Source organism: Zonotrichia albicollis, chromosome 1, assembly GCF_047830755.1.
Source record: "Zonotrichia albicollis isolate bZonAlb1 chromosome 1, bZonAlb1.hap1, whole genome shotgun sequence".
Lineage (NCBI taxonomy): Eukaryota > Metazoa > Chordata > Aves > Passeriformes > Passerellidae > Zonotrichia > Zonotrichia albicollis.
Window position 1 is genome coordinate 9,453,111 of NC_133819.1, and position 24,548 is coordinate 9,477,658.

The 24,548-nt window shown below is 38.3% G+C and overlaps 1 protein-coding gene across 1 annotated transcript in view; it reads right to left on the reverse strand.

The window, feature by feature from the left end:
* The window catches only part of PTPRN2 (protein tyrosine phosphatase receptor type N2), a 634,871-nt gene that overhangs the window by 377,134 nt on the left and 233,189 nt on the right, over positions 1 to 24,548 (reverse strand). Inside the window, 4 exon segments of the mRNA XM_074552744.1 lie at positions 5,291 to 5,664; positions 8,943 to 8,983; positions 10,353 to 10,607; positions 17,262 to 17,718. Coding sequence (XP_074408845.1) covers positions 5,291 to 5,664; positions 8,943 to 8,983; positions 10,353 to 10,607; positions 17,262 to 17,718 — 1,127 coding nt within the window.

Sequence of the window (24,548 nt, forward strand, 5' to 3'; positions counted from 1 at the left end):
TATCCTAGAAGAACTGACCATATGTTATTGTGAGATTTTGCAGCATCTCAGGGTTTCAAGGACTCCCAATGTTTATAAAAACAAAGCACAGTCCCCAGCCCCATCCTTAGTTTGAGGATATTTCTCGTGCAATTCTATAACCTGGAGTCAGCAGGGTGACCTGAACCTGCTCACTGGAGCACCTGAACCAGCTGCTCTTCCAAAGACCTGGCATGGAAGACCCAAAGATAGGATGCTAAAGGCATGGAAAGGGGAATGAGAGAGTCTGGGAATTCCTGGCCTGGGAAAGCAGGCCAGCAGCCATTCCTGTTCAGCTAAGTGGAATAATACAGATCCAAGGGAGTCCTTGTGGTGCTAGAGGGCTCCAGGCACACTCCCAAAATTGCACACTGCATCAGGACCAGAGTGAATGCTTGCCATTAGTCATTAGTGCAGCACATTGGCTGGTCACCAGGTACATTAATTAGGAAATTTTCTCTCTATGTTCCTCTAGAGGTAAAAATGCAGAACTGGTCCCAAAAGAAATGAGAGGAAAACATGTGCAAAAGCAAAGCCCTTTGAGGAAGGAAAGATGGACACTGGGAAGGACTCTTCTCTTGTAAAAAGATCTACATCAGCAGGTGAGAATCATGTTCTCTCACAATATATTTCAACAAATTGTGAAAGCACAAAAGCTAAGGGCAGCTGAAGTAGAACAGATTATCACATCTCTGTGCATATAACAGATAATAAAGATATACAAAGCTGAACACATGCATTAAAAAAGGGCAGTATTTATGGCTCTCTGTGACAAAGCCAGATTAACTACTGCTTCTGTTATTTTCTTGTGGATGAATAGGAAGCATGAAGTATCATTTTCCTATGGGAATATATAATATCTAAATTGAGGCAGTGAGGCAGTAATAAGGGGGATATGATCTCTGTCACTTTCTAAGAATCACAAGGAAACTGAAGAATTATAGATGGAAGAAAGATTTCATGTCTAGAAAACTCTAGGGACCATAAATAATTATGCATGAAGAGTTGGCAACAGAAAATTCTAGAATTATGTCTCTCTACAGGTTTTGGTGCTGAGACACACAGACCAAATTGTACCTACTGGATAATTTCACAGGAAAGGATTTTCTACGTGTATTATTCAGATAGGGGGTCAAGCTATGTTGTCAGAAGCAAAACCTTCAGCTTTAAAATAAATTATGGACATTTATAGAACTTATTTATACAAGGGAATAGTTATATAAGGGAAGTGAAAAAAATCACAGATAAAAATTTTACTTTTTTTTTTATAATGTCAGCAATGCTGTTCTTTGGCGATTTTAACTGACTTCAGTAGCAACAGATTTTCTGGTTTTTATGTATTTATAATTTCTCTTCAGTTTTAAAGGAAGTTGTAGAAATTAAGTGAAGAATCTGAACAAATCTCTTTCCCTTAATAAAGTGCACTTGTAGGTAGAATAATGATTTCAAAAAGGACAGTGAGATATATAGAGAGGATCAAATCAGTTTTTCTTTTTGAATAGATGTATTAAAAAACAAGAACATTCTGTTATTATTTTCTAGAAAGAGCTGCAAAGCCTCATGGAATATAAATGCTCAGCTTCTAAGAAACATCAAGATCCAGTAACTGAAAACAATATCAACCCTGTTTCATTGCTGTAGATATTGTGATTAATTTTTCCTATTTATTTTAAATTTAATTTTTAAATACAATTAAAATGTTTCCACCTGGTAGGGGAAAAATAATGAAGATCATAAAAATACAATTATTTAATGATATGCCTAGGAAAACAGAAAACTTGAGAAATAAACCAAGACTTCTGCACAACCCAGCTTCAGGGTCCTAACCTGAATGCCATCCTGAGGAAAGTAATCATTATATGCAAAGCAGTACCATTTATCACATTTGTAAAGGTGGAGAAATAACATCAAGCATTTGCAATTAACCCAACCCTTCAACACGTTAAATGGGTCAGACTAATCATATTCCATAGCAACTTTACACTATGAACACAAGCCCCGTTTCTTCCCAGCACCTGAGCAGAATTGCAGCTACCTCCAATGAAATGCAGAGCCATGCATGCAGCATCCAACTCAGTTAAGTGGTGTGAACAGATTTACAACCTATGCAATCTTACACAGACAGTCTGCATTGAGAGCTAACATATGACAAAACATGAACTATCCTGGAAATGCATAACACAACAATGCCAGGAGTTGGCTCACAAGCTGAGAGAGCTGCCATGAGCTGTCTGTGATCTAGTCTTTGAATGAAAAACTTCAAGCACAAGCCCTCTGATAAATCACAAAACAGGATGGGTTGCTCTGCATTATGTGTCCAAGCATGGCGTCAGACAAGCATGACTTGATTTTGAAGCTTGAAAGACTCTGTGATAAGCAGTGGAAAGAGATGAACTTTCAAACTAGGATTTTTCTTAGTGCATTTAAGTCTAGCTCCTCAGTCTCATATTTGAGAGATTGCACGCCAGCTTGGCTATTTAAATGGCTGAGCATGCAGCAGCTTACATTTAGATTTACTGGAGGTGGCAAGAACTACACTTTCTGGAAAGTCAGGCTTTGGGTTTCCTCATGAGACACTAAGGAGGCTAAACACTGTGTAAATGTTTTGATTGTGGGATCTAGGCCCTCATTATAGAGCACATACTGCCAAACAAATGGGAGAATTGGCATGGTTTTTAACAAAAACAAAGTTTCCCAAATATGATAAACTAGAACTTCAGAAAATAGAAAAAGTCCAAAGGCAAGACTTCTCTGACTAAAGAGCTCACACTGATGTATCCCAACTATAACAGAGATACTTTATAACTATGGCAAAGTAGAACAAAAATGAAAATAAAATCCCATAGATTACTTTTTAAAAATAAGATTACTTTGGAATTTTAGAGTTAAAATTAATAAAACACTTCAAAGCAATTACACTGAAAAAGAAAAAAATCTTACACAAAGATTTGTGTAGAATAGCCAGTTTTTGAAAGAGAAAAGAGTAAACAAAGTAAATCACCAACTTGATTGGTTTCTCAGAATAACAAAGTACTGAAGCAGCACAGCGGAGGATTTGCTGGGCAATTTTCTACACTGAAAGTGTCAATTCATTCCAAAGCTTAGCCCTGATGGATAATATGGATTGGTATGGATTGCAGTGCTGCAACCATCTGAAAGGTCACTTGACAAACACAGCAGGAGTGACCCACTGTTTTTGCATTGACAATCAGACTGCCATTTTGACAAGTCTTTAAAGTATCACAAATCTTTACTTCAAGTATTAGATAGAAATATTTATCTTTGGTTTGTGGCACAATTAAATGCTGGCATCTTCTTAGCATTTCATGGAGTTCAGTGCAGCAGTGCTAATACCTCCTTGGATCATGCTTGCTAAACCGCAGAAGCTAACAGGGAATGGATCTCCCCATAAATGTCAGCTATAGCACTGAGCAGAATCATAGAATTATTTAGGTTGGAAAAGACTTCTAAGAACATTGAGTCCAACTGTTAACCCAGCCCTGCCAAGTCCCCCACTAAATTGTGTCCCTAAGTGACACAGGGACATGCCTTTTAAATACCTCCAGCCATGGTGACTTCCCAGGGCAGCCTGTTTCAAAGCCTGACAACCCTTCTGTGAAGTTTTTCCTAATATACTAATAATCCTAATATAATTTGAACATCCTCTGGTGCAAGTCGAGGCTTTTCTCTCTCAGAGACTTCCTGCCTTCCAGAAGATCAAAGCTCCCTCCTAAATTGGTCTCCACCTGAAAACTGACCAAGGACACACTTGATCCCTTCATCCAGATCATCAACAAAGATGTTAAACAGAACTGGCTTCAGTACTGAGCCCTGTGGAGCACACTGGAGTCCACCCAGAGTTACTGGATGAAACTCCATTTCCAACCACTCTCTGGTCCTGGCCATCCACCCAGTTAAAAGCTATTAAAAATGGTAAAGAAGGTAAATTATATTTGTGTATATGAACTCCTCAAGAACCAGGAATTTTTGGACAAATGACCTTCTTCAGCAAGTTCCATTGAATAATAACAGACATGATTCAGGAAAAAGCCATCAGTGGGAGAGTAGCTAGGAAGAAAACCAGGTAAGATGATACAGTGAGGAATCTCCATGTTGTGAACACTGAAATTCAGAATGTCTCCCATTTCCCAGAGCTCTGGCAGTTCTAAACTTTACTGCATTTACGAGCCAAATAAATCTGAATAGTCAAAGGAGATGGTGTCATCATGAAACTCTTTGGAATAAAGGAGTCTTCCAGATTGATATGAGTTAAACGAGCTGGGGGAAGTAGGGAAGTAGTGTTGAGCTGGGGAAAATAACATAACATTCCTAGGCAGGAATGAGCGCAGTTAAAGGGCATTCCACCAGTTTCTGGTCTGTTTCTAATGTGCAGCCACATGCATTTCAATGCAACACAGTATAATAAAACACAGTATAATAAAAACGAATCCTCCACAATCCTATTGCCTTCAATCCTATTAATAAGTTTAAGACAGTCAAAAGAATTAATACATGCTGAAGAAATTTCTGCCTCAGTTTCTCTGTGATGCTGGACAGTGATTTGAAAGCTCATCCTAGAAATTCCCAGTTTCTTACAGAAGAGGAATCACTATCAGTAATTAAATATAACATTGTTCTACAGAGGGGAAAAGGATGTTAAAGCGCCTACATGGTTCTACAATCCCAAATCCTGTAATGAACTGTGCATCATTAGGGGGCTAAAGTTGCTTTTTTGAAAGTCTAGTATTAAATGTCAAATTCATTAGTGGCATGACCTGAAAGCATGAGGTCTTTCTTTCCAAACTAGCTGCATGTGTGATGTTTGGAGTCCTATATGTGTTATTTTCAGATCAAAATGAAACCACAAAAAAAAAAATACTGCGCTGTATTATTGTGTGTTGTTTTTCTGAAAGAATGACTCAGGCATTGATATTTAGACTACTTTCAAGTCAAATATTTAAAGCTCTCATCCTAACCATAAGCACACTTACTGACATATTGGAAGGTCACTAGAACATGAGAAGATAGAGAGAGGTCTAAGTGAAAGACCTACAAATTTAATGTCTCCTGAAAGGGAGGAAAGGCAACTGTAAGAAAACTGAACTGTTTGCTCGTATTTTCATCAAAGTACTGAACAGCTTCCAAACAGTTTCAGATGTATTAAAAATTAGGCCTGTGGCATTTTCCTCTTGTACATTCATATTTCACTAGGTGGAATGATTTTATCTTCTCCCCAGTTAAAAATGACATTCAAATTGGCTGTTGTACTTACTCTTTCACTGTCACAATATAGCCATATTCTTCCTCCTGAGAAGATTTCACTTCAAGTTGTAAGCCTTGTCCTGTGTTCTTCTGAGGCTTTTCATTGGAGTTTCCTTCCTGCATTAAAGTATTCTTGATCCAGTAGCTGGTCTGGCTTGGGTCTTTGGAGTCAGACTCACTGTTCTTTGCAGTTGTCAGCTCCCTTGAGAAAGTCTCACTTTTTACATTTTCCACACCAGCATTTGTTTCTTCTGAGGAAGAAGGGTCAGTTTCTTCAGATTTCTTAGTTTCTGTCTTTGCAGGTTCTTCAGGAATAAGGTCTTTATGCATCTTTTCAGCTAATGCATTCTCATTCAAGAATCTAATCAGTTTTGCAGTGTTATCCTGTATTAAAAGAATAATATTATTTTTAAAACTAAACACAGGAAGGTTATTGTCACCAAACCTGGATATAACTTATAATTTTTCAAACTCTTATTGCTATAGTAGAGTCTACTCATATAACTGTTGCATGGTCATTTTCTTAATTTCTATAAGCTGCTAGACTATGTTAAGAACATGCTGTTTCTTCAATAATAATAAAGAGCATTAAATTATGCCACTATATTTTTTCCAGTAGTTTCCATGTGTCTGTGTGTCTAAGTACAGATAAAAAAATGAAACTTTGTTATCAGTAAGTCAATGAAAAGGACAAAGCAGAAATGTCCATCAATACTCCTGGGCTGGGTCTAGAAACTCATAACTCTTGGGTCTCACAAGCTATAACACTAGAAAAGGAACAGATTATATGACCAATTCTGTTTCCCTTCTTCATCTCTAGAAATGGTGACTGTCATGGTTTGACCAGGAAGAAGTTGGGAATTCTGGGAAGCTGTGGTCAAACCAATGAAGGTTTTGGGTTTGAGACTGGCGTCCGGTGTGGCCAGTGGGGTTTGGACACACCTCCGAGAATACACAGGGGTTAAAAGCAAGGCACTGCCCTGGCACTTCCTCTTTGGACATCGTCGGCCGAGGAGTTCAGACCTCTCTCCCTCGCCCGGCCCGCTGCTGCTGGGCGGGGGAGGGGCCAGCCACGTGGTAGGCCCGGGGCCTGGACAGAAATGGGGTTGAGGGGGCTTCGGGGGGGCTCCAAGGATGGAAGGGTGGGGGAGCCCCAAGAGACATCGAGCCCTCGAGCAGCCAGCCCCCCTTCCCCCCCCCCAGGAGAGCAGCCAGCGAGAAGGGGGAGGAAGACTGCCCGGCCGCAGCGGCAGCGTGTGGGCAGCGTGCGTGGGAGCCGTTCGACAGACAGAGACTGAAAACTTTTAACCCTTTCTTGCATGATTGGGGCCTTACAAAAATGCTAATCCTCCTCGAAGCTGAATAAGAAGGGAGATGAGAGATGAGATGACTTGGCTCGGAGATTGTGGAGATGATTGGATGGGGAGAGATGATTTGGAGTGGCCTTTGGCTGGACTTTTTCCTGTAGCCATGGACTCAGTTGTTCCTGTGACACAGACTGCATTTAGGGGGAGGCAGTGCCTCAAAACCAGGAGGGTTCATTTGTGAGGACCCCCCGGCCCCAGGGGGTTGGAAATATATGGGGGGGACAGTTGTCCCAAAAGCAGAGACTGTGCCTTTTTGGAGTGAGACAAGGCATCCTTGAAAGACCACCCTAAAAGCAGCTCTGGCCATGTCTCGGTGGTGAGAGCACTGAGCATGGAAGGAACATGTCACAAGCGGCAAATGGACTTTTCCGGGCGGTGCCGAAGTGACAAGGAAGCATCCGGGATTTCAGTGTGTTTCCAGAAGCCTATGGAACAAGAAGGACTCCGTTCCTCTTCATGAACTGCAGTTTGAGTATACTAAAGTGTTGTGCCGGGCTGGGCAGTTGGTATTTTTGAGAGAATGTATTGGATTGGGAAAGTCAGGGAGTGGGGAGGAGGAAAAGTGGTTTTTGTAAGGTTTTCAATTTTTTTTTCTTTTCCTTATAGTCTTTCCTATTTTTTCCCTGTAGTTTTAGGTAATAAAGTGTTATTTATGTTTAAGTTGGAGCCTGTTTTGCTTATTCCTGGTCACATCTCACAGCAGACACCAGGGTGAGGCATTTTCATGGGGGCACTGGCTCTGTGCCAGGCTCAAACCATGACAGTGACAAATTGTATGTGAGTGATCCAACAAGCTAAAAATATGATCACAGAAAACCAGAATCTGTCTAATAAATCAACAATAAGCAAATGAGCCAAAATCAAAACAGGTGCCTGGAAAAATTCATTAGCTAGTGTCATTACATAACTTTATTGCAGCCAAGCATTTGGGAGGAAATCATGGCTAATGGGCACTTTGTGCTCTGTGTCACAATAAATTCTATTCAAACATTCCCTATTCAAACTGTCACTAAGAAATTTATACATGAGATCCTCTGTAAGTCTGTTGTGACTACTGCACTTCATTCCTTGTTGATTTTCATGTGGGTGTTTAAAGCTCCTGCCACTCTATCGATGTGTGTTTCCCTTGCTTGGTAGAAGGACCAGAGAGATTTTATTGTGAACACAAGAGGATTTGCCCATTTATGAGTCATGCAGTATTAGCTTTTGATAGAGTACATAGTAGGGGAAGTTTCACATAGTTTTTAAAAAATATTTGTTTGAAATTTTTCTGCTGCATGAAACAGAAAAAGAAAGATGAATATACCGCAAAAATGGCTAAATATTGGACAGCAGTCCATAGGAGTCAAACAAATCAATACATGCTAAAGAAATTCCTGCCTCAGTTTCTCTGTGATGCTGGACAGTGATTTGAAAGCTCATCCTAGAAATTCCCAGTTTCTTACAGAAGAGGAATCACGATCACTATATATATATATATATATATATATATATATATATATATAACATTGTTTTAAGAGGGGAAAAGGATGTTAAAGCGCCTACATGGTTCTACAATCCCAAATCCTGTAATGAACTGTGCATCATTAGGGGGCTAAAGTTGCCTTTTTGAAAGCATAGTATTAAATGTCAAATTCATTAGTGGCATGACCTAAAAGCATGAGGTGTTTCTTTCCAAACTAGCTGCATGTGTGATGTTTGGAGTCCTATATGTGTTATTTTCAGATCAAAATGAAACCACAAAAAAAAAAATACTGCGCTGTATTATTGTGTGTTGTTTATCTGAAAGAATGACTCAGGAGGAATATTGTAAAAGTAATCTGGATTAAAATGCAGATGTTAAAATTTTGATGTTACTAGCTAGGGTATGAGATGTAATGCTTAGAGATTTTCAAATACCTAATGTTCCCCAGAACTAAGAGCCAAAGGACAGGGGGGAACAGCATTTTCAAGAACACCTCACTGCTCAAAATCTACAGATTTGAGGAAAAACCTGAATTTTTCTGAACTTTGTGAATCTATTTTGAATTCCGTCTATTTAAAAATTGGAGAAAGGGGAAAAAAAGGACTTTATTTTGATTTTTGAACATCAAAACCCATTTTGCTTAAGGTTTAAATAAATGCTCAATTAATATTTCAATGCATCAAAACAACATGTGTGTTATTGCATCATAGCCACACAAAACTTAGAACAAGTCTTATATTTCAGAAGTGTGAAATATATCAGGTTTCAGTGCACAGAAACCTGATATTCTGAGATGGAACATTTGTTTTGTTAAAATACTGGTACTCTACCTCTTTATCACTTCTCACACTGGCTTCGTGCACTCCATTGTCTGTAGGATATGAAAAGCACAAACATATAGTTATGAAGGGCAAACATCATATACAAAACAAAGACTTCTCATAGGCTGCTTCTTAGCAGTGGTCTTTTTATGTGATTTAAACATTGAGATATCAAAGCTGAAAGGGCAGAGTAAGGAGCACGGTATAATTTGTTATTCTAACCCCACTTTGATAGCAAATTAATGTGAGATCAATAGACAGAGTACTTCAAGAGCCAATGTAATAGTGTTATTTTGCTAATTAAGTGTCAAATCATCATATCAGTTTACCAATATCTGAGAAAAAAAAAAAAAAAAAAAAAAAAAAAAAAACAGAATAAAATGGGTCTAGCTTGCTGAATGGATTATTTATGGTAAAGGAAAAGGAAACATTTATTTTCCTGATACCTATTTTGATGGGAGAAAATTACATACTTCAAAAGATATCAGTCACCAAAATCATGCTTCAGTTTAACTACAGTGATAATATTCAGTCATATCCTTAACCTTAGTCAAATAGCACAGGTTTTTTGCTTTATGAACTGAATGTCATTCATCTTCCTCAGCATGATTCAAGATAAATTCTCAAGCTTACTCCTTTTAATTTACAACAAAATCTGGCAATAAGAATAACCAGAATATACCTAACTAGTAAGGATTTCAGTATATCACCATGAAAACAGTGAAAATCATTTTTTATGACTTACAGTACACATTTCTGGCATACTAGATATTATAACATTCCTAAAATAGAAAATAGATGAGCAGTAACTTATGTTCCACTGTGGCATTCACTCATTAATGGCATGTACTGTGGTTCCTGAATCTGCATCACCAGGAAAATATGTGTGCAGACAGAAACAAATAACCATAATAACTCTTCTTATTCCCTATGAAGGAAAGGGAATGAGTGGGTTTGTGCCTGTAACTTGTCACAGATTTTCTTTTGTAAGTAACTGTGGCATGTTAAAAAATTACTATCTGTAAATCATATCTTTTTCTCTGCATATTTTGAAATATATCTTATAATATAATAATTTCCATTATCATTTTGCTTTAACATCTCATTTTCAAGAATAGGAAATTAGACCACACAGCATAAAGCAATTCTTATTTCAATATAATTGGGTATGTAGGTTTATCTTGTTTGTGAAGCTTGAAGACCGAGTGTTCATAAACAGTTGTTTTTTGGGTTTTTTTGGTAAATGAAGAACCTGCTGTAAAAAGAAAACAACAATCTAAAATTCCACAGCCTTTTGGGAAATACAGAAACTTTTCCTCACACATTCTTTCAAACTGATTTTTAGAAGTCTAGCACTAAGGTGAAGCAATAGAGGAAAATCAGGGAAGCTGTCTTTTGCTGTACTTCTAAAATAAATACCTGGTATATTAACACTGTTTTCCATTAATGCAGTCTGAAGCTTTACCCTTCCTTGAGCATCTCCTTTCTTCATTTGTGCTTCTGTTTTGTCTTCTCTAGTTTTTCCAGCATTTTTTTCTGTTTCTTGCTGAATGTCAACACTTTGTATTGCAGTGGCGATAGTATCGGCGATTTCATCCAGTTCTGTTGAGCTGAGATTCTCCACATTCACTTGGTGTTTCTCCAGGTCCTTCAATACATTTTTAATCAGTGCCTCTGGATCAGAAAACAACATAAACACATTAACTGCATACATGAAACACATGTACTTATATTTTTAATTTTTCCTAAAAGATTTAGATAGCTTTCTGTTCTTGGAGAGCATCTGCTTTTTAAAGAAAGGTGCTGCATTCCTTACAGAAAATACAGGATTCTTAAAGGATGTTAAAGTTTATGACCAGGTGAATCTGTGCCAGGACAGGGGGATGTATGCTATTATAACCCAGCAAGTTCTCCTAGAGAGAGGGCATGAAATTATCACTTTTTCTTAACAAGAAAACAGTCCTCCTTAGTCTAAATTGACTCAAAATACTAAAAGCAAGTGTTAAAGTAGCCTAATTTCTTTTTTTTTTTTTTAGCTGCAAAGCAGTACAAAAAACATTACTGTTTCCTAGAGATCAGTTTTCTTTGGTAATTTGCTTTCACAAGATAAGTATATCTATATAAGTTGCACAGAGTTCTGGGAAACAATGAGTCAGATATTTTGTCTTTCAATCAAAAAGCTCCTCGTCAATTAGAAGGGGATATAAATAAATGTACACTATATATATGGGTATGTCAAGGACAAAATTTCTAAATTTTATTAATTTCTCTTGGAACATATATATTTTTTCAAATACATATCTACATATATAGATGAGAGATATAGATTATATAGAGATATATAGAACTTATTTTGGTTTGCCAGCTATGAATGTTTTACCAGTCACATTGAGAAAAAACCAACAAAACCAAACAGCAAAACACTTTTGATGTGATAAAAGTTTTGATGGTAAGGAAATTCAAGGACAATGGGTATTAAAGGTGAGTCAGAAGATGAAGCATAACATCTCCCCAGGGAGGGTACTTTTCTGACTGCACTTATTGCATCTCCACTATCAGTCTGTAGAACTCTGAAAAATTCAGCCTAATGTAGTGCTTACTGCAGCACACCAAAACTATTTCCAATCATGCCTCTGTTCTGCTTATTCATGTTGATAAGAAATTTAACATATTTATGCATATGCATACAGACAAGAAAAATCTTTCACATAGTATTGTGTAGGAAGAGGAAAATAAGGGCTGCTTTTAAATCTCTGTTGAATGTATGAATTTAAATATAAACAGTTTGAAGGTGCCATCCAACCTTTTTTCTTAACAATAACACCATCCATATCAACCCAGTAGTTGGACATCTTCATCATCTCTGTAAGCAGGACTTTGGGATCATCCTGTCAGCTTTCAGGCTCACATAAAAGTGAATTTAAAAGTAGAGAAAGTGGGAAAACAATGTCATAAGAAGGGCTAAAAATAAGGGTTTTTCTTTTTCCTCACAGCAAAGGAGGAAGAAGTACATAGAGACTAGAAAAAAGTTAAAATAGTTAACAAATTTCTGCTTCAGGGAAGAGGCAGTGGAACATCTGTGATTTTGCAGGGAGACAAGCATTAAGGATTATTTTTCATTGGGAATAAGAGGCCAAGACCTTGGACACATCTGTCATTTTTGAACCCCTCAGTTTTAACTGAAGAGCTCACCATCAGCATCTCACCATCAGAATCCCAATTCCATCTCAAGGCAAAGACTAATTTCCCCTGACCTGACCCAAAATTCACCAAACAAAATAATGCCATTTTCCTCTAACTAATTAGTCTATAAAAAGCAAAAGAGCCTAAACAGCTTAAATAATAGATTTACTCTGAGTCTGAGAGGATGTGGACACACAAGAAAGGTGTTTCTTTGATTTACTTTCTTTTCCAGATAAAAACGAAACATCTTTCCAATAATCTACCGTGATGTTATTACAAAATTCTACTAATGTAATTATAAAATTCAGTAATATACAATACAAGCTAATCTTATAACATGTTAACTTTTTAGATTTCCTTTAAAAAGCATAGTTATAAGTACACTTAATTGTGACTATCAATAAAAAAAGACAGGTTATATCTGTGATGTTACTTCAAACTGACAGCTGACAAAAATTTTGGTACCATACTGGAATAGCAGACATCTTTGTACAGGAAAGCAAGTGCTCAGAAATGTGAATCAAAGATGTAAACTCAATCTGTGCCAAACTCTGTGGCCAAGATTTGTGGAGGCAGCAAAATTAATACTGAAGTTTGATGGAAGCTTAGCAACACTTCAGAGAAAACTTTGAAAAGTTTCCCTCCATTTTATTGTATCCATTCCCTGCTATGAATGTAATAATTTAGTAAATGCCTAGTGACCAAATGCTTTAGTTTAGGAAGGCAATTTACAAGAGCAAATTAATCCAAACTGCAACAAAATTTTAAAATACACTTGATCAGCCTGAGTTCAAGACACTTTTCCAAGAAGCACAAGAGCTACCTGGCAGAGGGATGGAGAGGATGTTACACAGAGCAGCAATGCAGAAAACTAACCTGTAGGAAGAAAACAGTACTGTTGCATTACCACAGGAGCCTTGTGTCTGCTTAGGTATAATTTCTGATCTTATATTTTATAGAACTATTGGACAATATCTTGACAGAAAAGCCTAAATTATTGAAGCAGAGCTAATAAAGTCAGCAATGAAAAGACAGAATATATGTCAGATCCTAATCAAAACTAAAATTTTACAAATAAAACATCATTTGAAGACAAATCTTAAAAGAGAATTGTATTTCAGGACATATATCATTAAAAGAGTTGTATTAATGTAACACAACTAGATTTTTGTTTATTTCATTTGATTCACAGCCTGCTGTCAAGATCAACTACTGAGCTACTCAACAACATGCAGGCAATGTATCCTTGTCATTTTCATTCCATTTTTTCCCAACTAGCTTTTTCTTTTTACCTATATTTTTAGCCCAGTCTTATCTCTCCAGTCCATCTTCAGACTCATCTTTAATATTCACTGTCAACAAAAAAAGCAGTCTTAATCTCAAACAAATGGGAATGGGGGAACTGGGCAAGGAAGAGCAGGAATAAAGAATGGCCACAGGCCCTATTCCAGATAATACTGACAGGCTCAGTGCAGGCTCTTCTGGCTCACTAAAACCTCAATATTATGTGGAGGAGCATCCTGCTCCTCCAATACTGGCATTCCTGCCCTGGTCACTGCCACCTGGGCACAGTTCATCAAACAGACTCCTAAACACTGCATTGACACGAGTAAAACTTTGGCATTATATCTACTTTTTATGAACAGCTGCAATGTGACTTAAAACATCAAGGACCAAAGGCAATAACCAAAGGCAGTAAATATGAGGAACATCGTGTTTTTAGTACCCCAGGAGGGACAGTCACCAAAGTGTCTGAAACAGCCTGGTGGAATGCAGGTCTGCATAAAGAGTCCTGCTAAATTCACATGGCTACTGATATGGTATTAATCCTTGTCCATGGTAAATACGGATATTTACACTTCTTGTTATGGCACTTGGCCATGTTTGCAATAATTTGTAAATTACTGGATAACATTGATAAACAGATAAATATCATTGCATCTGTTTACAAACACCTTTGGGTAATATGATGTATTTATTAAAATCAGAAAATATTGTTGGAGAAAGACCAAAAAGCAGATGGATACTGCAATGGCACAGCACTTAAGCAGCACATGTACTTGAACATGCATTTACCTGAGCACAGCTTTTATAGTCTCCCACTGACTCCCTCCTAACTAGACTCAGCAATGCTCAGTCATGTTTCACAGGGCTTGCAAACTGCAAACCAGATTTCTCCCTTAGCTCCAGCTTTGCAACTGATGAATGCAAACTGCCTTTTATAGTTACCCTGGAACCATAATGGCAGTAAAAGCATACATGTCCTAGAAGATGTAATTTTTAATATAAGCTCCACCAGTAGAATTCCCTAGTAGGTAACATCAGCACCTTATGCAGGGAAAACAGCTTTTTATTGTACAGCATATAAATGATGCCTCATATTCTGCTGGCACAAGAGTCAAAGCCAGCTTGGCTGACAACCTCATGGTATGGGAGCAGTGACTTTGTTAGAAATTCCACAGTGTGGTCTGTCTTCCTCAACCCCATCACCCTACTGACCACATGTTGGCTGCCTCAGCAGCTGAGCACCATATGGAATGGTGATCCCAGCTTTGCCAGAGCGAGGATGTATAAAAAAATATTTTTGTTCCATAAACACAGAAGTTTGCTATTTTTTAAAGACATCTGAATTACTAATTCTGTGACCTTTTCAAAGGAACAGAGAGACGTGTTCTGTAATATTTAACATACAAAAAAATCAGTAGACTAGAACAAACCACACAAAACTGAGCCAAATTCTAAATATGGCTGGTGCAGAGGAGAGATTAACAATTCCAGTATTGCACAGTGACTACAAAGGCAGTGGCCCTGCACATCATGCTACTCCTAGAGGTAACAACTTCCAAATCTGATAGAAAAATAACTTCACATTTCCTTCTTTTGTATTTCTCCTTCAGGGTGCCTTGTTAGAGAATTTACCTGCCACTGTTTTGCAGCAATTCTCAGTACTAATCTGCTCAGTACCTTCTGGATTGTTCTCCCAGTCCACTGCCTTTGTCTAATCCTCTATCAGATGGATCAGAGAACTGAGCACCCCCTTCTTCCAGGTTTTTTACAGTTCTGTAGTTCACAGAGTGCAAGAGAAAAACAACCCACAAGCCTACAATAATCCATAAACAAAAGAGAGACTGCAGAAAGGTTAAAAGCATAAAGAGGTTGTGTGGTCAGCCTGGGAAACCTGAATCCAAACCACCTTCATTCCAACGTACAGCATTTTAAGCACTGAATATGCCAGGGTCTGTCCTCACCACCTTCTTGTGAGATTATTAAGTGACTCAAAAATACAAAGGAAACCACATTATTTCCTACTCAAACAATTCATAATGCCTTGTCTATGCAACATTTAAAAGCAAATGCAATGGCAGAAGTTCCTATAGGGCATATTATGTATGAGAAGTCAAAATAGTACAACCCAATGAATTGTGAAACATGTTATTCCCTGTAAGTGTTAAGCATTTTTTTCCCAGTTGGCTCCTACCAGGAAAGGTGAAGTGGAACAGCTGGAGGATAATGAAACCATCATGTGCCTAGTTTGTTTTGAGTCTAGCAACAAAATTGTCTAACCTGTGCAAGAGACTTACAGTGCCACCTGGATTTGATTTTACATTATAGTTCATTCCTTGAAACCTATTATCTCTGGGCACCATACCAAGAATGCTTTCACTTCTGAGCATCCTTTAGACTGCAAGCATTATCTTTCCTCTGCTGAAACTCTGACATTTCTGTGTGTTTGTGTGTGTTCTTGTTTTGGAGGATATTATTAAAAAACAAACAAAAAAAAGAAATCAAAGAACACTGCACTTTATGGATGATAAAGAAGGATTCAAAGGAACCCTCTCACATATAACCAAAATCCATTGAGGTAGTCCTGACTGCAGTGTAGCAGATACAAGTGCTTGACAATGGCTGGGATCAACTCTTTGATTTTTCAGGCATCCTGAACCACTGGAACAACATCTATAGTTAGATAAGTTTAAAGGAACAACAAAATGAATCAGAATGATAAAGTCTACATGATCCCCAAGATTCATCTTATAAAGCAGTGCTTTGCATGCAGCACAGCATGGGGATGTTACCCTCCATTTTAATGATACAATGTGATACAATCATTGTTAAACAGCATTATAAAAAAAAAAAAAAAAAAAAAAAATGAAAATCCAGGAAATGGGTTCCTTTTTACAGAATGTCCAGACAAAACTAGATGCAACCCCACCTTCTTGTTCACCTATCCATGGAACTGACAGACTCCTCCCTTCTCCCTCCTCTCTCTCTGGTTCTGCACCAGAATTCATCTCACAGTTAATTTCTGTGCTTAACTTTGAATTTTACCCATGGTCCTTGAATTTCTAGTTAAATAAAGAGACGTGGAACAAAACCAGGCATTTCTGTATCATCTATATATATAGTGTGGGATGAATGCATAAAAACAGATTTGAGAGCAAAGATATACCCATAATTATGCGTTGTTTGTAAAATGCTTTGAAAATATAATAAATTACATAAATGCTATGTCTTACTAAGTGCCATGTATTTCTGCACGCATATGGAAGGTGGGCTGAAGAATGTGGGTAGATATTGCAGGGAAAGAGTAGCTGGAATGGTGAACATTATAACTTTTTTATGGCAGATATAAATATGCCAATACCAGGAGATAGATCAAATGTCTAATTTTATTTTCTTTTTCTCAAAAACATCACAGTAAACATGAGGGAAACTTCAAGTAAGCAAAAAATTGTGGTGGTGTTTGCAGGGGACCCAGGATGAGAGAAGAGATGAGAATCTTGACTCCATGTTTCAGAAGGCTGAATATATATCATAAAATAATAAATATTATTATTTTATGATATATATTATATTAAAAAATTATATATTGAAACTATACTAAAAGAATAGAAGAAAGGATTTCATCAGAAGGCTAGCAAAGGAAAGGAATGGAATGATAATAAAATCTTGTGACTGCTCATTGGTGGCTGTCATTGGTCACCCAGTAAAAACAATTTCACATGCTGGGTAAACAACTCTCCAAACCACATTCCAAAGCAGGAAAACATGGCGAAGCTGAAGCTTCTCAGGAAAAAAGACCCTAATGAAAGGACTTTTTATAAAATATGTCTGTGACAAAAAATAAGTAAATATCAACTTTACCATCCACGATGCTCAGAGGGTCCTTTGGCTCATCCTGGGGAGCAGATTTGTGACTCAGCACCTCAGGGGTCGGCCTCAGTGCTCCAGGCCCAGGCCTCGGCTGGAGCAGCTTCCTCATCTTGAAATCTTCCACTTTCCCTTTGGCCAAAGTTCCATCGAAGGGACTGCCCTGTGTGGAGTACAAGCTCTCAGCATACACCTGAGAGCCTTTAGTCCTGCTGGGAGGGCTGTTCTCGCTGCTGTGTGCAGACAGGTTCTGGGTGATGTACGAGTGCAGCGCGTCCATCAGGCTCCTCTGGCCCGCTCGCGGCTCCGGCAGGAGCTGGTCCGGCTGGCGCTGGCGGAGCGTCCTGCCACGGGCACCCTCAGGGAATTCCTGCTGGGATTTGGATCCAGGGGATAGATCTTTGGGGTTCAGCCTCCTGTAGTACCTCGTAGGGTCATTGTAGATGAAGCTCTAGAGAGAGCAGAAGGTGAGAAAGAGGAAAGGGGGCAGAATTGCTTTGTGATTATTGTTGCGCCAGGATCTGAGGTGGAACCCTCAGTGCTTCACCAGCCAGGAGAACAATAACTGGAACTTGTCATGCAAATGCAAACTGCACACCTCAAACTGTTACACGTGTCTCAAAGAGGCACTGCTAATTAATGTGCAAAAATCCAGTTCATCAAATTATTAGAAAGCAAGAGCAAGAGATTAGAGAGAGAATAACATAACTCAGTGTTGACTATGTGCTAACTATTTGTATTCAGACAGACAAAGGAAATTTATTAAATCTGCTTTCTCTTTGGTTTTTACTTAACCTGTGAGAATTACTATTCTTCAGATTACTTACCAAAAACTAGCTTGTCAAATAAAAAATGTCATTTTTAAAGGAACATCAAGTAAGTAAAGCCATTTTTTTGCATATATTAAGTACTTTGTTCTATTTTAAATGAAATATTTTCCACTAAATTAAATCTTTAATAAATATATAATCTGACACTGTGGCAAAACAATGTTTAAATTGTTTTTTAATTAAATTATTATTTTCAGGAAAAACACCACAGCAAATTAAGCAACAATGTTAAAAACATGTCAATCAAGCTCAAACCACATTTTTACTGAAAAAGTGCTGGGGAATAAAAAGTGGAAAGGCGGGTTTGCACTACAGTTTTCTATTTTCAGTTTCTATTCTTATGGAAACACCAGATGGACATTCTTTTTACTATCATTTAATCCTAGGGACATTTTTGCTATGATCACAACCTGAAGGCAGGCTTTTTAATTTTTTAACAAACCAGATCCATTCTTCTAAATAATTTCAAAAATAATTTTTCTTCAGTTCTTGCTAAATGCAACTTTGAACTGAGAGGTTTACTTATACCCAGAATAATTCCAGTTAGATTGTTTATGATTAAATGAGGTTACATCCCATCCTGTATGTGTGCTGCAGGATGGGTCCTGCTTCTCAGCTCTGCTTTCTTGGTTAAACTGTCACACAAACTCCATCACAATGTGGCAACCTTAAGACAGGGACTACTTCAGCACTCACTGCTATAAATTATTGTGAATCACTGGTGTCCCTGAGCACTGATGACACAATGATTTAGGACATAGGGAGCTGCAAAATACAGAGGGAGTGAAAACACCATACACTCCAGAGGACAGCAATTAGAAGGATTCAGACAGAAAAATCATTATTTATGTATTTGCTAATGTACTTTGTAACACCAAAATAAGATTGATAAACTCCTCCAGAGATGAAGAATTGCTTTTGGATTTTATCTAGGTCCTAATTTCTGGACAATAATTTTGCTCTCCATCTGAACAATTTTATTTTTTCAGATGACAGCCAGTGGATTTTACAATACATGTTCATACCTATTTCTTTCCAAGAGGGTTTTCTTCCCCTTAAGAAATGATTGAAGAGATTCATTTCATGATTCCATATCATGATTTAAATAGAATTATGGTATAGGCAATTTTATTACAGAGACAAAAGGCACTTTGGCCACTTTGGCTTGTGACCTACTAAGGCAAGGCTTTGGATTTCTGCAGTTGGTCTTTAACACAGAAATGTACTTTTTGAAAGCCAAGAAATTGCGCTGCAGTGAAGCAGTGTCAAAAAATACAGAGCTAGAGATCAAGCAGCTTTGTGTATGAAATATTTTAATGTCTCCCGGGAACTGTATCAAACAGCAGCAGTGCAGCTCTGGTTCAGTGCTCCAGCTGCAGGGTAGGCATTGCTCTGATCAGCTCCAAGGGGGAGCCAGTTGTCAAAATGCAAGCTGAACACTGTTTACATGCTTAATAGCAAAGCCTAAATGTGTAAAACTTCCAGTCAGATGCATTTATCTCCCTATTTGAACGGGTCTTTGCCTGGGGTAATTAACTCTCTAATGATACTGACTCCAGAGTGAGGAAAGCTGCAGAGGATGACACAAAGCAGCCCAGGACACCCTGAGCAGTTCACTGAGAATTCACATAAGCTGCCATCTGCCTTCCCCACTCCTGCTCTCTCTGCCTTGCAGCCTTCCAGAGGATGTCCCGGGCTCAAGGGAAGGAAGAACAGGGAGCCGGGAAAGGGAGAAATGCAACAGGGGGGAAAGGACATTCCCCATTCAGCCATGAAAAGACAAGAAATCGCTCAATCCAGCTTGATAACTGCACCCCAGTTTGGATCTATGTTCCATATCCAGCTCACTATTTTGCCTCTTAAGCTTTACTAGTAAGTGTTAGAAGGGAAGAAACTGCTGGGCACTCCCAAACCATGTGCAAGATTAGGGTTAGGAGATGTGGGCTGGCTTTTAACAAGCTATTTAACAACTCCAAGTACCCTTTAGCATAAACAGATCAGCGATTTACTGTTCTTGCAGACAAGGAGCACATCAACAAAGAAAAGACCACCAACCCACCAAGTGATCATGCACAAATTGGATTTAAGTGTGTGCCCATCCTGGGCTCAGAACTGCACCCTGTCAGGAAGGGGCAGCCTCTCAGCAGCTTGACAGGTCACACTTTGGGCAGTAAGGGATGAAATATTAACAGTTCTAATTAAAGCAGAGCACTGATAGCTCAGCTGCCTTCACTGAGACAGCAGCTCTTCTGATGTAGTTTACTCTGACTTTAATTAAAGGGGTCTCACAGCTGTATGGCAATCTCCCACCTGCAGGAGAAAAAAATCCCCTTCCTTGCTGTTCCCATCTCAAACAAAACACCAGAAGTACATGTGACATGCAAGATGAAATCCAAGCAAAATCACAGCACTGATAAATATAATCCTAAACTATGGGTTTGTCTAAGTGGTATGGGAAAAAAATTAATTTTTACAGAAAAATATAGAAGAAAAATATCAGTAATATGTAATTTAGAATCCAGAGACAATTTACATCTCAAGTTATTAATAACAATTGCAGAGCACTCTGATTATCTAATTTGAAGTGGGTTTTGCAAAACCCACTCCTGAGCATGGACATTGCTAGTTAGATTAATGTAAAAGTTAAATGGCATAGTCCATGGTTAGTGAAAAGAATGTAAATTCCCATATTGGTGCGTTTGGAAAATCTTCTGACATGTGGAGAAGCGGAGGAAAACATAGAGTTGGAATTTTTTGAAAGAAAATACATTTTCTGGACTAATTACACATGACTCATATGAAGTACTGCCAGTAATAGAACAAAAAAACCCCACCCCAAACAAACATTAAGTGAAATGTATAAGAATAAAGAATGCACTAGTTACCATATAGATGGTTTGTACTGAGAAGGCTTGAAATACAAGCCCTGGGTGCTATGAGGAACATTTCATTTTTTTTAATAAGTAAAATACTGTTCAATTATCTCATGTCATTGATACAAAGCCTTTGAAAAGTATTCTGAATTGATAAACCCTTCAGTTAAAAAAAAAAATCTTATTTCTCTATCTGCACAGGATTTCCCTCTCCTTCACCACCTTTCAAGTAAGCTATCTAAATAATTCATTCACACATTACAGAAAATCCACACACACTAATCTTTCTGAAGACGGAATTGTTAGGGCAATGTCTTGTATGGTTTAGGTATTAAGTACCTGACATTTTCTGCGTGAGAATTCACAGAACGGCACACTAAATTACATTTTGCAGAAACACTCTGCAAAAGTCTATGAACATGTTTTATTTAAAAAAATACAAATTAAAAGAGTTGTGCAGGACTAGATACATAAAACATAATGCTCTTCAATTTATCCACTAAAGGGCATATTGACTTGAATGTTTTGCCCATGTGCAGAAAGAATGGAATTAAATTTATAACAAAATACTTCCTTTCTTGCACATACATTTGCTAAATCTAGAAGGTATATAGAGCTAACAAAAATCCTTTTAAAATGCATCACAAAGAAATCTTCTGCCCTCAATTTAATTTATGTTTTTCTGTTTGATGCATTTGAGATATTAACCCATGTTTGCTACCACCTAAATTTGGTTGAAGCATGATTCCACCTACAACTCTTATTTACTTTGCCTGTTTGAGATATTGACATTATGATCTCTGAAATTAGAAGATAAAACCACAACAAACACTGGAAGGCCCATATCTATGGTGGGATAAAATAACATTTTCCAAATACTACCAGAAATGAAATTACCTCAGAGCTTAACTCATCGTGTGGTTTGAGAGAAGTTAGGTTTTTGTACCAGACACAGTCTAGATGCTCTGTGACTCACACAGACTTGCCTCATGCAAACTCACTCACATGGGAGCTACCTGTACTCATGTGAACCCCCAAAATAAACACCAGCACAAGGGCACTGCCTGATTGCTGAATCAAAGGGTAGCCTGGGAATTTGTACTGCTCAATTTAAATTGACAGAAATCCACTCAACAATGAAACCTGAGTGCCAAATGGGTGTCATAGAGTGGATGGAGCATGAAAGTCCCTGGGGTAGGGCTGAGCAAGCAGCACAGCTCTGTCCCCAGAGCATCACAGCTAAAGCAGCAAGTCCTGTGACAACAAAGCCTTAATTCTTGCAGCTGGTGAGCTGCTGTGCCCACCCAGTGCTGTCCTGTCAGGATATCTCAGCAGCTCCCAGCCAGGCTCAAGATGAAAGGGAGGAACTCCCTTGACAAGTTCTGCGTGCTGTCGACGTGACCTTACATACTCTGCACCAAATCCAGTGGCAGCTTTATCTGAAAATAATAACTACCGCCAATAAACATTTTCAATTGTCTGAGTAATAAGAAGCAAAGGCTTTTCCTACCAGCTGCTAATGACTTTTTCACTAACTATATTATTATACCATGCACAAACCCCAGTAATTTGGAAAACTAATGCAGAATCCAGAACCTGGAAAAAGAGGCCAAACCAGTGATGGGACAGCATCAGGCCATGGCCTTTCCACAGATTCACAGTTTTAAGGCAACAGGAAACACTACAGTCATCTCACTCGACCTACTATTTCATTGATAATTTTCTGTAACTATCTTCTATTTTCTTTCTGAAAAATACAGTAGCTTTGAAACCTTTTAAGAACTACATCAGAGAAGGTGGCAGAGATTGTTAATTAACATCCTGTACTTCAGAGTGTCAAAAACTAGATCAAGCAAAAGGAGACTTCAGAGTCTGCTTTGATGGAAACTATTCATGACTTTATTTCCTAATCCTTCCTGGGAAACCACAGTGCAACAGGACTGTCCAGAATCTGACTCTACAGCATTCAATAATCGCTACTGCTTTAATTTCAGTTGATTTCAGAATTTCAGAGATTTGGCTTCCACTCTTAAACAAAAAAAACTTCAAAAAAGAAAAAAGGAAAAAAAAATAAAAGAAAGGACAATACACTGGATTCTTTTATGTATAAGTTACTACTTAAAAAAATCACTTTTTAGTTTCAGATGTTCCCAGCCATTCTTGCTCTCCTTTTGAATGATCATATCCACTTGCCTACCCTTCAACTATCTACAACAGAGTCTCCTACAGGGATAATTTTTATCATCATGAAAACTGCCTTCAGTTTTCATGAATAACTGCTGTTTTTTCTCCTTTTTTCTGACACATCTCCATCCTATGGGTCAAAGTGTTTCCTTTGGTGTAGAAGGAGTTCTGAGTGGTCTTTCCTCAGCATTCATGATTGGGTCATCATAAACAAAAAATGTCAGTTTTACACATTGAGATGTTTCCACACACAAAGGATAAAACACCTGGGAAAAATGAAGGGTGGATGACCTCCAATAACCTGATTGATGGCAAGGGGCCCCTGCCCTGGCTCCATCCAGGCCATCACAGTGAGCCATCAGCCATCGTGTCCAGGAATGGCACCCACCAGATGATTGATGGAAAAAGATCTCTGGATCACCCTGCAAAATTAAAGGGGTTAACATCTGCAGCGGTGTGGGACTCCTTAAGGGATGCAAGACTCCTGGGTGCCATCTTGTCATTGCCCAGGGCACACTATGGGATGTTTAGGAACAAGGAACAGTCTGGAATGGGAGCATGTAACCAGCTGACCAATACACCTGTCTGACCACGTCTCATGTCTTTCCTGGCTTCTCAACAAACTCCATTTCTAACAGTTCTCCTGGGTGGGAAGCTCTGTTCTGTACCTTGTGTCCTGTGGTGCCTCCTGGCAGTAGCTGCTCCACTTGGCCACTGCCTGGACATGGGGACACAAGACTTGGGGCATCTTTACCTCTGCCAGGCCACTGCACCAGGAGCTCCCTGACACCACCAGCAGGAACCAGAGTGACAGTCAAGGCCAGTGATGGTAGAAATTGTGCAGCCTGGTGATCAGTGCTGACAGATCAACCAGGGTGTATCAGCCTCCCTTGCCTGAAAACATTTTGCTCATATGCCGATAAGTCTGTTACTCAAGGTTTCAGTGAATGATGTTTAAACACATTTTCTGTAGGCATATGCTGGTATATTGAACTATCTCATTATCTAAAGATGAATTTCATAGAAACATGATGATCTTCATCTGCCAAAAGTTGAGCACATTAACACCAATTCAATATATTTATAACTCCAACACGTGAATCTAGAAAATACTTTTATCCTAAGAAATGCAAGTGAATAGAGATTTACAGGATTGATGTCCACAACATTCTTTACAACCCCATTAAAAGCAACCTTCCATTTGCTGGACAACTTCTTGAGGTCAGCTGAGGTCTTTTCCCACACTAAAAATAAAGAAATTGTTGTTCCACTGTCCTGAAATGTCTACACCAACACGCTCACACAGAGGTAGATAAAGTTATGTTAAATTTCCGTGAGCTCTACCCTCCCATTTGATAACTATAATGGCAAAAAAAATAGAATGCACTTTAAAT